The sequence below is a fragment of the Acipenser ruthenus genome, chromosome 40, assembly GCF_902713425.1.
Source record: "Acipenser ruthenus chromosome 40, fAciRut3.2 maternal haplotype, whole genome shotgun sequence".
In the NCBI taxonomy this organism is placed as follows: Eukaryota; Metazoa; Chordata; class Actinopteri; order Acipenseriformes; family Acipenseridae; genus Acipenser; species Acipenser ruthenus.
The window spans coordinates 2,536,186-2,550,252 of record NC_081228.1 but is presented as its reverse complement, the minus strand read 5'-3'; the positions used below and the strand labels follow the sequence as shown (position 1 = coordinate 2,550,252).

Genomic DNA, 14,067 nt, shown 5'->3' with positions numbered 1-14,067 from the left:
ATATAAACACACTATATTATGGCGCACCTACTCACACAACTTGAAATAACTATTTAAGGAATGTTTGGGTAAGGGCTGTTTTTTGAAAGCCTGTTTTGATTAATAAAATCAAGCTTGCATTTCACCATTTTTTTTCCCCCCCAGTTGTTACAGAGAGTGTGTTTAGATTTTTAAAAAAACACCCATTCCTTTCTAAACCATTCTTTCACATTGGCGGTGGTATAACTGCACTTTAAAAGGTTAAGAATGAAGTCCTTCCTGGGTCACCTGTGTTTTGGGCTGGTCGGAAGTCTTCAGGGACTTGCTCTTCTCAATCTTGTACAGCTGGGCTTTGGCCTTCTTTAGCAGGTTAGCCACCCTCCTGTCGGCCACCTGCTGCTTCTCCACCTGCGCCAGCATGGAGCCGAGGGAGGGGGCAGGGGGCTGCTTGTGAGAGGGTGCAGGGGGCTGGGGGCTCTGCCGGGCCACAGAGAGGGTCTGCTGATGGCTCTTCTCCTTCTCCTTCTCCCCCGTCTCCGAATCCTGGCCCTTTTCTGAGGACTTGCCCTTCTTGGACAGCCGGCTCTTGGGGACTCCCCCTTCAGGTGACCCCAGAGAAGAGGGTGCCTCAGTGGGGGGTTCCACTGAAACCGATTTCTTCCGTCCGGATGTCTTTTTGGAGACCGGCGAAGGGGAGGCCCCCATTTCCTCGCTCTCTTTGCCCTCGAGGGAGAAGAGGGCGCCCTGGGAGTCCCCTCCAACGCTCCCCCTGCCTTTCCGCTCCCTCTCTTTACGACTCCCCAACTTGTTCTCTTTCTCTCGATCCCGTGCCCTCTCTGTCTCTCTCGGGCTGTCTTTCTCCTTAGCTGACAGCTCCCTGGACCCTGAGCTTCTCCGCTCCTTGCTGCTCTTCCCTGTCCCTCCTCTCTCTGTCGATTGGGGAGGGCTGGAGGTGAAGAGAGGGAAAAGCGGGGAAGTGGAAGAACTACCTCCTACCCCTACTCCAGAAGAGAATGACTCCCCTGCAGCTGCCCCTTTTCCCAGACCCCCAGCTTGCCTCCTACTGCTGCCTGTCTGGTATGAATCAGCCGGTCCCTTGCTTGTAAGACCCATGGAGCCCGGAGAGAAGCTGAAAGTGGCTGGAGTTAAGGCACTGGCTGCCAAAGGGCTGGCAGCAACCCCTGGCAGAGAATTTGAATGGGTGGTGGAGCCCGTGGCGCCGGTGGATAAGTGCGGCGCCACGGGAGAGAGCTCGGGGGTCACATTGCCACCCTGCTCCCCAGACCGGCTGCTTCGGGTCCTCATGGAGTGAGACGGAGACCTGGGCTGCAGTCGCAGTGGGATGAAAGAACGCCGTCTCCTGCGGCGCTGTGTGCGACTGGCCGAGGACGAGGAAGAGGAGAGGGCAGAGGACTGGAGAGGGGAGGAAGAAGAGGCCTGGCCCCCCGTGGTTGAGGACTGAGGGGAAGGGAGGGTGACGGACTCAAAGATCCGGGAGTGGGCCTCGCTGGGGGTGAAGCGGGGGGCGCGGAGTAGAGGGCTACGCTTGTGGGGCTGTGTTTCGAAGTGCGAGGAGGGATGGTGGGGCTGGTGATGGAGAGGCGAGAAGAGACGGTTAGCCGCTGCTGCCGTGCCACCGCCACTGGGAGTGGAAAATCCTGCGACTGCTCCACCGGCATTAGGGGGCACCAGACCAACGTCTTCGGGGGTCAGGGGAGGGGGCCGGAAATTGTCGAAGATGGGTTTGCGGATGAGTCCTTCCTTGGCGTACTTCGCGGAGGAGAAGCACTGAGCCTCTGCGCGGGAGTGTTTGAGGGAGGTCCAGCGGAAGGTGGGCTCCCGCAGGATGGACTTGCGCTGCTCCTGCAGGGGGGAAACCACAGCGGAGGCGGGCAGGAAAGGGGAGATCCCGGGAGGCAGGATCCAGTGCGGGTGGGGGGAGTGGTGCTCCGTGGAAGAGGCTGGCTGGCTGGACTGCGGTGGGGGGGTCAGAAGAGGGGGTGGGGAGGACGAGGAGGAGGCAGTCGACGAGGCTGGGTGGGAGGACAGCAGCGTAGCCCCGGCTATGATTTTCTTAGCCCCGCCACTGTTGACGCCCGCCCGACCCCTACCAGCCCCCTGGAACCTGCGACCTCTCCTGCCTCTCTCCACCACCGCCACCTGCTCCGGTTCAGAAGGAGGGGAGGACGGCCTGGAGGCATGAAGCAGCTCTGCTTCCCTCTCGCCCTGCGAGGACGGGGACCGGTCAGGCTCTTCAGAGAGGCCCTGGGTGCCTTCGGAGGCCTGGGAGTCTGTGGAGGTGTCCAGGCTGGGGCTGCTGGACCGCGAGGACTCCCCGGACGAGAGTTGGGAGGAGTGCTGGGAAACGGCGCTGGATTTCTCGCTGGAGCCGCAAGAAGCCGCGCTGCTGCTGAATCGTCCGTTGCTGGTGCCGTTGTTGCAGCCGCTGTTGAGGCCTGCCAGGTTTGTGCTGTGAGCAGGAGCAGGAGGAGGAGGAGGTTGTGGTTGTGGGGTGCTGGCAGAAGCAGCACAGACAGAAACAGAAGGAGCAGCAGCAACAGGAGGCGCTGAAGGAGGTGAAGCCAAAGAAGAAGAGGCCACTGCAGCAGCTTCCAGTCGGGCGACTTTCAGGTGGGGAGGTGGGGAGACAAAGCTGGCCTCGTCCTCGATGAAGCGCTTGGGGGTCTTGATGATGCGCGAGGAGATGGTGCTCACCACGGGCATGACGAACTTGAGCTGAGTCCTCTTCCTTCTGATGCCTCCCTCCAAGCCGCTGCCCACCACGCTGCCGCCCCCAGCTTCCTTTTCCATCATTTTCTTCTTCTGCGCGCCCTTCTGAGCCCCCTTCTTGGCGCGCTGCAGCAGCTGCTTGGCGATAGTGGTGTCCGTCCGCTTGGGAGCAGGCACGATGCGCACCTGCTTTACTTTCCTTGGGCTCTGGCGCACCCCCACCTCTTTTCCTAAACCTGTCCTGGTGGGGGAGGTGGCCAGGGAGTGAGGTTGCAAGGCTTCTAATTCTGCTGCCCTGAGCTGGGGGTCTCTCTCCCGTCGAACCTGATGGATCTTCTGCTTCCGAGGCTCGGTCTCATAGAGGGCGGCTGGCTGGGAGGCAGCAGCAGCCTCGGCTTTGAGACGTTCTGCAGACGGGGGGCGTCCCCGCCTCCTTCGCGGGACAGCAGGGACCGGTGCCCCCTTCCTCCCGATCACTTTGAGTCGTGACTTGAGCGGGGCGAGCTTGACTGCACTCAGCCGCTTGATTTTGGGTATCCTTGCAATCTTGGGGATTCTGCCTACACCGTACTGCTGCTGCACACACCCCAGGGGTGTCCTTTTCACAGCTGCTTTCTTGTCCCTCTCGTTGCCCTGCTGTTCTTGAGTCGTCTCCCTCTGGTCCTGTGGCCCTGGCTGGGTGTGGTGATACTGGCTCCCCCTAGGCCCCCCAGTGCCAGGGGGCCTCCCTCGCTTCCTTTCCCCTGAAGCTGGGGGCCTGCCTGGGGCTCTCTTTTGCTTCTCAGGGGCCTCTGGAGGGCTGGCCGGAGAGGTAGGGGAGTCCAAGGCAGACGTGGTCCCGTGTGCAGTAAGGGCCCTTGGAGGCCGACCCCTAGGTTTTCGCTCCTGCCGTGGTTTGACTGTGGGGAAAAAATAGAGGAACTATGTGAAGCAGATAAGGAGAGTTCAGGGACATAGAATACTGGGCTAACCTTTTATCTAAGGCTTTAACATGTTTAAACAGTAAACTCAAATCCTCAACGACATAGTATTTTAAATTTGAACTTGAAATGTACGGTACCTTGATACATAAACCACTATAATTTAATATTGTATGTGAAAATCTGTGTAACAGCTGAAACAAGTACAAAAGTACAATATAAATGCAACAATGCTTGCGAGTTTCATGGTAAAAGACGTGTACCCAAAAGGATAAACTACAATTCTCAGCCTGGCTTTTGTCTTAGAATTAATTAAATAGAGGGGCACTGTTTTAACTACAGGCAACCCCAGATTAGAAATTACCATGTGACTCCACGCACACTAGGACAGTTCAGGCTTTTCAATTCACACCGCAATGCATTCTGGTCCATTTTAACGGTCTCAGGTACATTTACCAGAATGCACTGGGGTGTGAGTTGAACTGTCCTAGTGTACATGGAGTCACATGGTAACCCTACCCCAGATTCAGTACACACTGTTATGGCAGCACAATTACACTGCTGTGTAACTGCGCTCCTCTTTCACTGCGTTACCGTACCTCCAAAGGGCCTCGTTGAGCTATATATTCTTCTGTTTTCATGTTGTGAGCTGAATCCAACAAACGCGTCTTCCTACGGGTGGGGGGGGAGCAAAAAGAAATGATTAGACTCAGATATCTTGCTGTCAAGAAGCTTTGAGGCCTTGCCCAATAACTACTCCTCAGGCTGATTGTGAGGAAGTCATCTGATCCGCACTGCCCCTTTACAAAACGCTGTGAGCAGACATGGGTTTGCCCTGCCTGAAAGCCCCTGCTTTACCCCAGTTCCTGCTGTTTCAACAGTACTGGGATTACAGGGTCAGATCTGGCTCTGCAGGATTTCACCTGCCTATACTGGTTTGACAGTTTTGCTTCTCTTAACCTCTTTCTCTAGCTCACTGATGTTGTTTTGCTGGTTGGAAGGCTCACTTGGAAGATTCTTTTACTGTGAGTTAATACATGTAGGGTCTCTCTTATTGTATAATTCTGTGCAGCTTGGCAAAATGACATCTTATACAGTACGAGACACCCTACACACAGCGTATTAACTTATAAATGAACCCTACACCCTAACTTAGTATAAATGAAGATTGTACTCTTCAAATGTAAAACATAACATACTTCACGTTTCTGATATGTGATTTATAATTGTGATAGAAGTTGATCCAGGGCAGGATGTGGAGTTCCGGTCCTCACTTATAACCATGGCAACCTCGTTTCCCACAGAGACAGATTCATGCTACAGACGTTCTCCAATCAACGAGCGTTTCAACCCCCTCGTAACTTTCAAAAAAACAGTTCCAGGAAAACGAACGCTGACCTTAGCAATGGGGTTTTCCAAGGGAAAAAACACAATACCATGACTGTGGCGTCTAAACATACCAAGCTTGGTACGTTCCCAAAGGCAGGTATTAAACAGGCTTCATAACCAAAGCTATTAGTGAAAGTATGTGTCATCTTGAGTTTCTTAAACTGTCATGCTATTTGAATTGCTTTCATAGCTTTGCAATTACTCGGAGTGGTTCTGGGTCCTGTTGATCGTGTACGGAGGTAACCCTAAAGCTGGCTTGCTTTGAGATTGTCTGGAGCATTCGAAGAGCCGGGACTGAGCTGCCTTCCTCGGTCCCTTCAGATCACGCATCACATAAAACCTACTGTGCTGTAAACCTTCAGGAGCTAGGGAACTGTGAAACTACACCATAGCAGTTTAGTGCAGTCACTGTTCACTGGGGTTAGCGGCTCACTTGCAGTCTGGCTTCATTTCCAAACTAGCGTGCTGTTTGGTTTCCCACGTGGAGCGAGCTTGCAGCCATTGGGTGAAGCAGACAGATTCAGTTTGAGGTCAAGCCAGGGGCTTCCCAGAAATGCAACTGTGCAACTCGGCTTACTCAGATCCACACACTGACTGACTAGTTATGACATTCACCAGAGCCTCGTCAGCTCTCCAGAGCGAGCCTGGTTACGCAAGCAGATAGAAACTGAAGAGCTCCTCCACTTGCACCAAACTGACCTACAGCACAGGAACTCTTAATCTAAAGCAGACAAACATAGGATCACTGGGAATGATGCTAACGATGCACTGTGAGACATTCGATTTTAAAAACCTGGAAACTCACAGAATCTCTTTCAATCTGTTACCTGGCAAGATCCCATTAATTGGCTGCGGGTGACAATAACATATTTTTTTAAAGTGCATTCCTCAGCTATCAGTTCAAGACAGTGAAAAAAAAAAAAATTCTAGATCAAGATATAAACCAGTCTGACTTAACAAACGTCACTTCCTTTAATCAGTTGCATTTAATCTGATTTTAACAGGCGGTTCAGAATCCTGCAGGTGCAACGCATTGATCACTGGCAAAGGTATCTTTTTTTTTTTTTTTTTTTTGATGTGTGAACGTTTTTTTATTTATCATCATCATCATGTTAAGTGTTACTATCTCGGCATCTCAGAACAAGAGGTTTTTCAAGGTCTAGTCGAATGCTTTGCCATTGACTTGAGCAAGTTTCTTCTAGAATAAAAGGTGACAAAACCGCACAGGAGTGCAGACTCCCCCGAATGTGTTGTTTAATAAATTAGCCCTGTGATATCCCTAGTGACGCAGCGCAGCCTAGCAACAGCTGCTGCTAAGGATACCTGCAACCTGGAGACAGGATTCACTTCATTAGCAGCAGCCACTCCCTTCCCTGTCACTCTCTCTCTCTCTCAAGGTCGGCAGAATGGGGAATAAAAAGAAGACCCTACTGCTGCCAGACACTGACAACTTGAGTTAGCACTAACCCTATCACCTTAGCTCTAACAAGGCCACACTGACTCTCCCCCAGTCCCCCAGCTCCAACCACCAGTGTCCACTTCTTCCCAGCTGTGACACTGGTGCACTCCACTCTACAGTCCTAGCAGCAGTCACATGACTCCAAGAGAAAAGCACGCTGCAGCTTTAAAGAAAGCTCTGGGGTTTTTGCACACAGCACTACGGGATGATAAATAGCCTTGCCTTTTAGGATACAGCAGCAGCAGCACACCTCTGACACACACACGCATGCACACACACTCTCTCTCGCGCTCAGCCTTCGCTTTCTCTTGCCACTCCCCCTAGCCCGTGAGGCACTCTACAAGATGTAAACAATTCAGGACATCTGGGACACGTCTGTTGGTGGGAAGGGGGGGGGGGGTCGGGTTGGGGGGGTCACCTCGTAATCAGACACCACAACAAAGACATTGGCAGCTGCAGCTAGGAAGGGGGGCAGGGCTTGTGAGCTAAACAAATACAAAAAAAAAAAAACATGCCATTAGGTAACCAGGGGGTGGGAACAGACAGGAGGATACAGAAAATCTAGACTAGAGAAAGGGCTGAATTAGAGAAGATTAGGGATGGAAAGGTAGATCAGAGTAAAGAAATAATGCCTCAGAAAACAGGGATGGAGAGAGCGAGAGGAAAATAAAAAGGTATCGAGGGAGAGCACAAAGGGGTGTCGATGGAGGTGGGGAGGCAGGGACAGGGAACAGGAATCAAGTACAATCAAAACAACGCAGGCTTGTTAACCCTGTGTTGCACGGAACCCAATTCCATCCACTGAATTAGGCTTACTCAACTGCACTGGGAAACATTTGCGTCGGTCTGTCACAATACTATACAGAACTACAAAACATTATCAGACTACCACTGACTATGTACATATACAACTGTCTGGGAGTGCAATACTATACACTTGATCCAGACCCATCTGTCCTCAGTACAGCTGACTATCGCTCTGAACGATTCACTTATTACCAGATGTAGTTTGCAGACAGCCTCCGCTGGACTCTAAGATAAGACTTTTGACAGCTGGGAGGATGGATTAAATAAGCTAAACTTTACATTTTAATCTTGGTACAACCCCAATGTAAGTTTACCATGGTCAATTTGCATGGTACTTCTGCAGTTTTTCAATGCTTATGCATTTAACATGGTATAAAGCAAAACTTATCATACCACGATGGACTTTACCATGCTTTATTACACATTGCTATGCTTTTACTCTGGGAAGTGTTGTAAGGGACAGACTGCAAGGTTAATGTTGATGTCATTTATGCTTCAGTTTGGAATATGCAGGTATTCAGTTAGAATATGCAATTGATCAAGTTACTGCTGCTCTCTGGAACCTATCCACTTTCATACTGTGTTTCAAATGCAATCAGACCACGCAACCAACATGCAGAGACAGGAGGATGCAGCAGATTATTTACAGAACTGTGTCTGAAACATTTGCATTCGAGAGAACCCTAAGCACCTCTGCATGATAAAAAAGGGATCATTATTAATGCTGATAAGGCAAACAAAAAACTGGATTTGAAAGCATTGTTTATCGCTCCTTTAACTGTAGCGGTTACAAAACTTTCCAAAGGCTGTTGCCAGGGGAGGAGATTCTCAGGTCTGGGTTCAAACGCACACCTGTTGCAGAGTAAATAAAAGCACTTGTGCATACACACGCTAAAATAGCATGGGAAACTGCTAACTTGCAAAGGCACCTACACTGTACCTACAAGATGCTCTGGTAGCGAGCTTCCTGTGTGGTTTTGCCTAGGGAAATTGTTTTGCAAACAGGCCACAAGAGACAGAAGCAGCATCTAGCCCCACACCGACCCTGAGAAACAGGGTTTGTGGAGTATGCATCGGTTTCTTCCTGTTCCAGGGAGTCTTGCCTACATTTCTAGCGGACTGCCTCTGCCTATTGACCAGCTGGAGAGGGATGGAATTACAACAAGACCCTCTTCCCAAATGATCTTCATTGGCAATACAGAGTGGCACTATACCGACAGTGGTACTGTACCAGAGGACAACGCTGGCAGCTGCAATGGTAAGCAATTATTAGAATGCAGATGGAAGCAAGACTCCTAGTGCATAGCAGTTCCCCCATTCCAGGTTTTACAATTAGCCTGATAAGCCACAGTGTACAGGTAACAAGCTCAGGTGTGTCTTAAACTAGTAAAACCAGGAATTAATCAAACTGCTATGCAAAGGGAGTTTCATTTCCTGAAATGGTACCCATTGTGGGAACTTTTTAACATTTCCATATACAAATGGTATGCACTACAATTCTACCATTGTGCTACATCCTGTAGAGGTTGCTGTGTGGCCTTCCATTGGTTCTGCAGGACAATGCAATGAGTCACTTCAAACAGGAATGAGTCACTTGACATCCCACCAGGATTATCTCATCAAGCTCATCGTTGAAACGCCTTTCTTTGGCTTTGCAGCGGATTTCTAAACGCTGATCCACAGGGGGAGGGGGAGCCCTCTGGGTGCTGCAGGAGGCTGTCAGTGACCCAGCTGAAGTCACATTCAAGATTGCTGCTGCATCTGTGATCTCTGCTGTGGAAAACCACACAGCTTACAAGGAAAGAGCAGTACTGAAACCGCGAGCAAGAACACAACACCACCAATACTGCGCTGCAGGAGGCTCTCAGGAGACAGGCACACCTGGGTCACCTTCATTGCTGGTGAGCGTGTACAGCACAATTACTCTGTTCACACGCACACACAAAACCGATCCTTTCGTATTCTCTTGATATGGGAAAACAAATCATTTTACACAACAAACTCAGTCTGGGTTCAGAGGAATCAGTGCGCACTCCCTCTAGCTCAAAAGTGGTTTACATGCAGGATTTTGGAATGGATTCATCCAATATGTAGCTTGAATTGGATTAGATGGTGCATATAAAAACGGGGCAACTAAGTTCATAGGTGTTTCAATGCTGAGAGAGGTTCTAGCCTTAAATTGGTGTACTTAACACCACCGCAGTGCTTGACAGTTGAGAGTGCGGTACAGTACGGTACAGTACAGTACAGTACGTGTACACTGGCGATGTGGCGCTGTCCAGGGTGAGAGGTTCTGAATACCACAGCAGCAATCCTTTTCCATGCCAGCTTGAGCCCCTCCAGGGACTACCACAGGCTTAATAATTCACAACTTTGAGAGGTTACAAAGCTGTCTAATTAAAGTCAGTCATGCGTGGGGTGATCAACCTACAATGTACTGGGAGTCTTATTTTCACCTGTCACTCCGGGCAATACTGTCCGTGTTATTCCTGCCTTGTGGGCTTTCTCGGATGCACTCCGTCCATCCTTTCAAAGGCACCAACCCCACCTTTGCACTCTGCCCTGTGGATATACAGCAGGCTTGTCTTCAGCACTGTCACACACTTTCACAGGCACTAAACCAATGCCTGTACAGTACCTGCCCGCTGGACATAGTAAATGGCCTGTTTCATTTGTGTGGGATCACATTACTCAGCTAGACCAAAAGGTGAAGATGTTCAGCACATAATGTTTTAGGAATTCACTGTGGTACACCACAGTAAAAGCACAGCAAGCTGTAGTAAGTCATTGTAAAAATGAGGGAAGACACCATGGCAAGATGCAAGATAGGCGTGGTAAATGCCTAGTATACACATGGGGGGGAACCACAGTAAAATGTAAAGCTAGGATGATGATGTCATGACAGTACCTGCATTCTGGCTCCCAGCAGAACAGTGCCACTATTGTTCCAAGAGGAGATTAAAGCTAAGACAGGACGAGATGAAGAGAGACAGGACTACTGTATTCAGCACTAACAGGGCAACAGCCCAGCATCAACGCGCGTGTGACTGCTCAGAGCGCACTAGCTTTATTATTTAATAAGGATTTATTTATAGACTGCCTGACAGCTGCCTGGACTAGCAGGTACAACATCTCTACTGAGTACAAAGAGCAAGAAACCGAACAGACATTTCTATTAGAGTGCAGGAAAAAGAAGAAATAAACAGATAAAAGCACCATTTTAACAGTCTCTACTTATGACTAAGAAAGAGAACAACCACTTCAAATCTTTTTATTAGAATGAAACAAGTGTTATGATTCTGAAGGAAACCCCCTGCTTGTAGATCGCATAAGTAAAGAAAACAGAAAGAACTCTCAGGAAGCAGCACCTGCACTGAACTATGGACAGGAATGCATTTCCGCTCACTGCCAGGAGGCTGAACTGCAGTGCCAAGGTACTTCAAACACACCCTGCTCTTTTACATCCTTGCAGATTTCTTGGTTCAGTTGATACTGAACAGACTACACACACTGCAGCTTGGAGGCACTATCGTTTACCTGGTCTGCTGAGGTGAAAAGACCCAGGTGGTGCAAACACATAACACAAGAACAAGGCCTAGAACCCAATAGCTTTCTTTAACCGACCACTTACCTTGTTTTAAAACGATAACACATGTTTGCTAGAATGTGTATCTTTCACAACTGCACACTTGAGACCGACTTAGCTAATGGAAGTTAAAAATGGCTGAGCTGTATTGAATGATTTTGTTAGCTCCCAGCATAGGATACCATGAATGGGTTTACACCAGGGCTGCCCAGTTCCTCCAGGTTTATTTACCCTGGTCTTTGATCCACCTGTACCCTGAACCACACAACTGAACAAACTGGACCTCCTCCCAGGTCTTCAGCAGTTTCTTATTTATGATACCTCTAAAACCTGGGAGGATCTTCAGGACATATTTGTGCACCGAACAGGAAAGGCTAGCCTTCAGACGTGATCTCATGTTAACAGGCAGCAGACACACCTCAGGCATGATACGGTTCAACTGCCGAGGACCTAACTGTACACTTCCTCCTCTTGTTGTCTCAATCAGGTTTGTTTTTCATTTCAGTACCAAGATAAAGATAAAAAAATTAACAAAAAACAGAAACACACTGCTTGCCTGCCTGACAGCCTCTTGTAAGCAGAGGAATCCCCCAGAGTTTTCGATGGGGGTAAGGATGACTAATATCAGCAACCCAAAATTAGAATAATCTCTGCACAGCTCAACCCTGCCCAACTCCTGATATGAGTCTGATTCCCTCCCCGTCAACGATCAGTCAAGCAGAAACCACAAGAGCGGTTGGCAAACGGAAAGCAGAACCAGTCACAACATGCAAGGTGCAGCTCGGGAAACACGCGGGACCTGCACACCCCTGTCACCTCTACTCTCTGCCTCTGTTACGGGTCTACTGCTTGTGCAGGTAGAAACACATTCAGCCAGGTGGGACCCTTTGACTCGTCTCACTTCTCTCTCTGTGAAGGTGCTCTGTCTCCCTGTGCTTCTCTCCTATGTCTCTTTTCCTTCCATCTTTCTTCTCTTTCTTTCTTTATCACTGTGATGACCAGAATCGACAGCGAAGGCACTAAAACTGAAAGAGGCACCTAGAAAACACACAAGCACAGGTCAATAAATGAAAATGCAGAGAATTACAATAACGTTTCAGCGCTAAAGTGCAAACATAATGCCTGGTCTTCTACCTAGACTGACATCAGCAAAATGTTGCACCATCTGATCCATAGGAGCTCTGTCCTTCATTTGAAACCATGTCTTGTCTTATGCTGTGGATCCCACAGAATATTGAACAAGCTTGTCAAAAACCTCATGAGACTTACTGTAAAGAAGCACACATGTGCATTTTAGGACGTGCACTACAAAACAGTGCATTAATATCATACACACCGTCAGCTACTTCTGCAGGATGAAGTGCAGCAAACTACTTCAAACATCATCAATCATCAGGAGTAGTAACTTGGAGTTGAACGACTTGAGAGTCTTGCCCAAGGTGGTTGTAGAACGGTTAACAAGTTGCTACAATGCAGTTAGACTGAAAGCAGTTCAACTGTGTTATCGTACTCTGAGTCACTTTGCAGATTGCAGCTGTAAATCTCTTCATTCTATTACATGACCTCACTGTTACCATCCAAATGAAAGGGCTCAAACTACCTTCATTTTTAAACGTATGCGTGCTTGGAAAAATGAAACTGGTCTACTAGCTACAAGAAAGAGATTGAAGAGCTGTCCTGGGTGCCCAGGTTCTGAACAGCGACGACTCTGTTAATAAAAAGAAGATGCTAGGCGAGCCCCGTTGCCTGTTCACTAAATGAGAATGAAGCTGTGACCAGGCGTGTGACTAATTTATTCTCTTTCCAGCACGTCTTAGAGAGAGAGAGAGAGAGAGAGAGAGAGAACCCAGTCCTATTTACTTTATACAAGGCTGTTTATCAGTAGGACTACATCAGGCTGCTGCAACACTATGAGCAGCATCATTTCAAAACGTTCACAGCAAACTGAAACGAGACACCGAAACAAAACAGCCTCCATATTTTTTGCATAGCAACAGGACGTGTGTGTTTTGGTTTCCCTCTTAGCAACTGCATAGTTTCCTGGCTCTTGTACAAGACGCTTGGTTCCACAGTCACATCTTTCACCTCTATAGACCCTGGCTGCTGTCCAAAGATTCAGACCAGAGACCGGGGCAGCGTGTGCCTGAATTCAAACACGATACCTCCCTTCAGACACCGCAATAGCTACATGCTTTTTCCCCTTCGAGGAAATACAGAAAACACTGTTCACTTCTTGCACAAACAGTCAGGAGTGTGGATGCAAAGACAAGAGGTGGCCTATCCGGTTACTGCCAAGGACTGGGAGCCAGGAGACAACAGTTCAAAATCCTCGCCACAAAACTGCCTCCGTCCCAAACTAGTTGAAAGTCCAGATGCATGGGAGCAAATAACCCAAACAAAACCACAAAGATCCTTACTGGAAACCAGGAAGCTTTTGTGCATATAACAAGTCTGACAAAGCTCCTTGATTGCCCTGCGTGTCTCACACACTGAAACTGAAACTCACACTCTGCCCCTTGGCAGCTGCCTGTACCCTGCAGCGTGACTGCACTGGAGCGGAACAATTCGGTTTAGGCGAGACCTCTCCTGAAAATGACATCACGGTGCTGTGATCACACTGCCACTGCACGCTCTGGCGGCCCATTCCATTGGGATTTGGCTGGCTGGCTGTCTGCCTCCTCCCTCCCTCCCTCCCTCCCTCTTTTTTTGTTGGCAGGCAGGTGGTGGTGGTGATGAAAGTGGTTTGCAGAATCTTGTCTCTTGGCACGATGCAGGTTTTGGTCAGCAGTCAGGTATTTCATGACAGCCTAACCACACCATACTTCTCTCTTTGCTTCTTCACAGCTTTGGCAGGGGTCCTAACCCATGCAACAATACCGCTTTGAGAATAATCAGTGAGTTTACACAAGTGGGGATATTTATTTAGAGGGATGCTGTCTGGGGAAGTTCAAGGCAGAATATAAGGTCAAAGTGCACAGTACCAAATCAAGAGAACTACAGGGTGCCAAAACAGCATGTGAAAGCACTACTTGCATAAGCTAAACTGTCTGATTTCTAGTCACCGGCAGTCACGGATGATCTCCGTCAGTTCGGCGCTCTCTCCACACCCCCAGGGCGCGACAGCTGGCTAAATCTGGACCTCGTGTGTCAGCTTTCTGCAGCCGGCTCTGTGAACCGCAAACAAGGGAAGCTGCTGA

The 14,067-nt window shown here is 49.1% G+C and overlaps 1 protein-coding gene across 2 annotated transcripts in view; it reads right to left on the bottom strand.

The window, feature by feature from the left end:
* LOC131708098 (histone-lysine N-methyltransferase 2A-like) overlaps positions 1 to 14,067 on the bottom strand; it is a 41,200-nt gene that overhangs the window by 24,758 nt on the left and 2,375 nt on the right. For both annotated transcript variants that reach the window (XM_059010207.1, XM_059010206.1), the window contains exons 2-3: positions 4,229 to 4,301; positions 268 to 3,608 (exon numbers count right to left, since the gene is read on the bottom strand). In XM_059010207.1, coding sequence (XP_058866190.1) covers positions 268 to 3,608; positions 4,229 to 4,301 — 3,414 coding nt within the window. The remainder of the gene's footprint in view (positions 1 to 267; positions 3,609 to 4,228; positions 4,302 to 14,067) is intronic.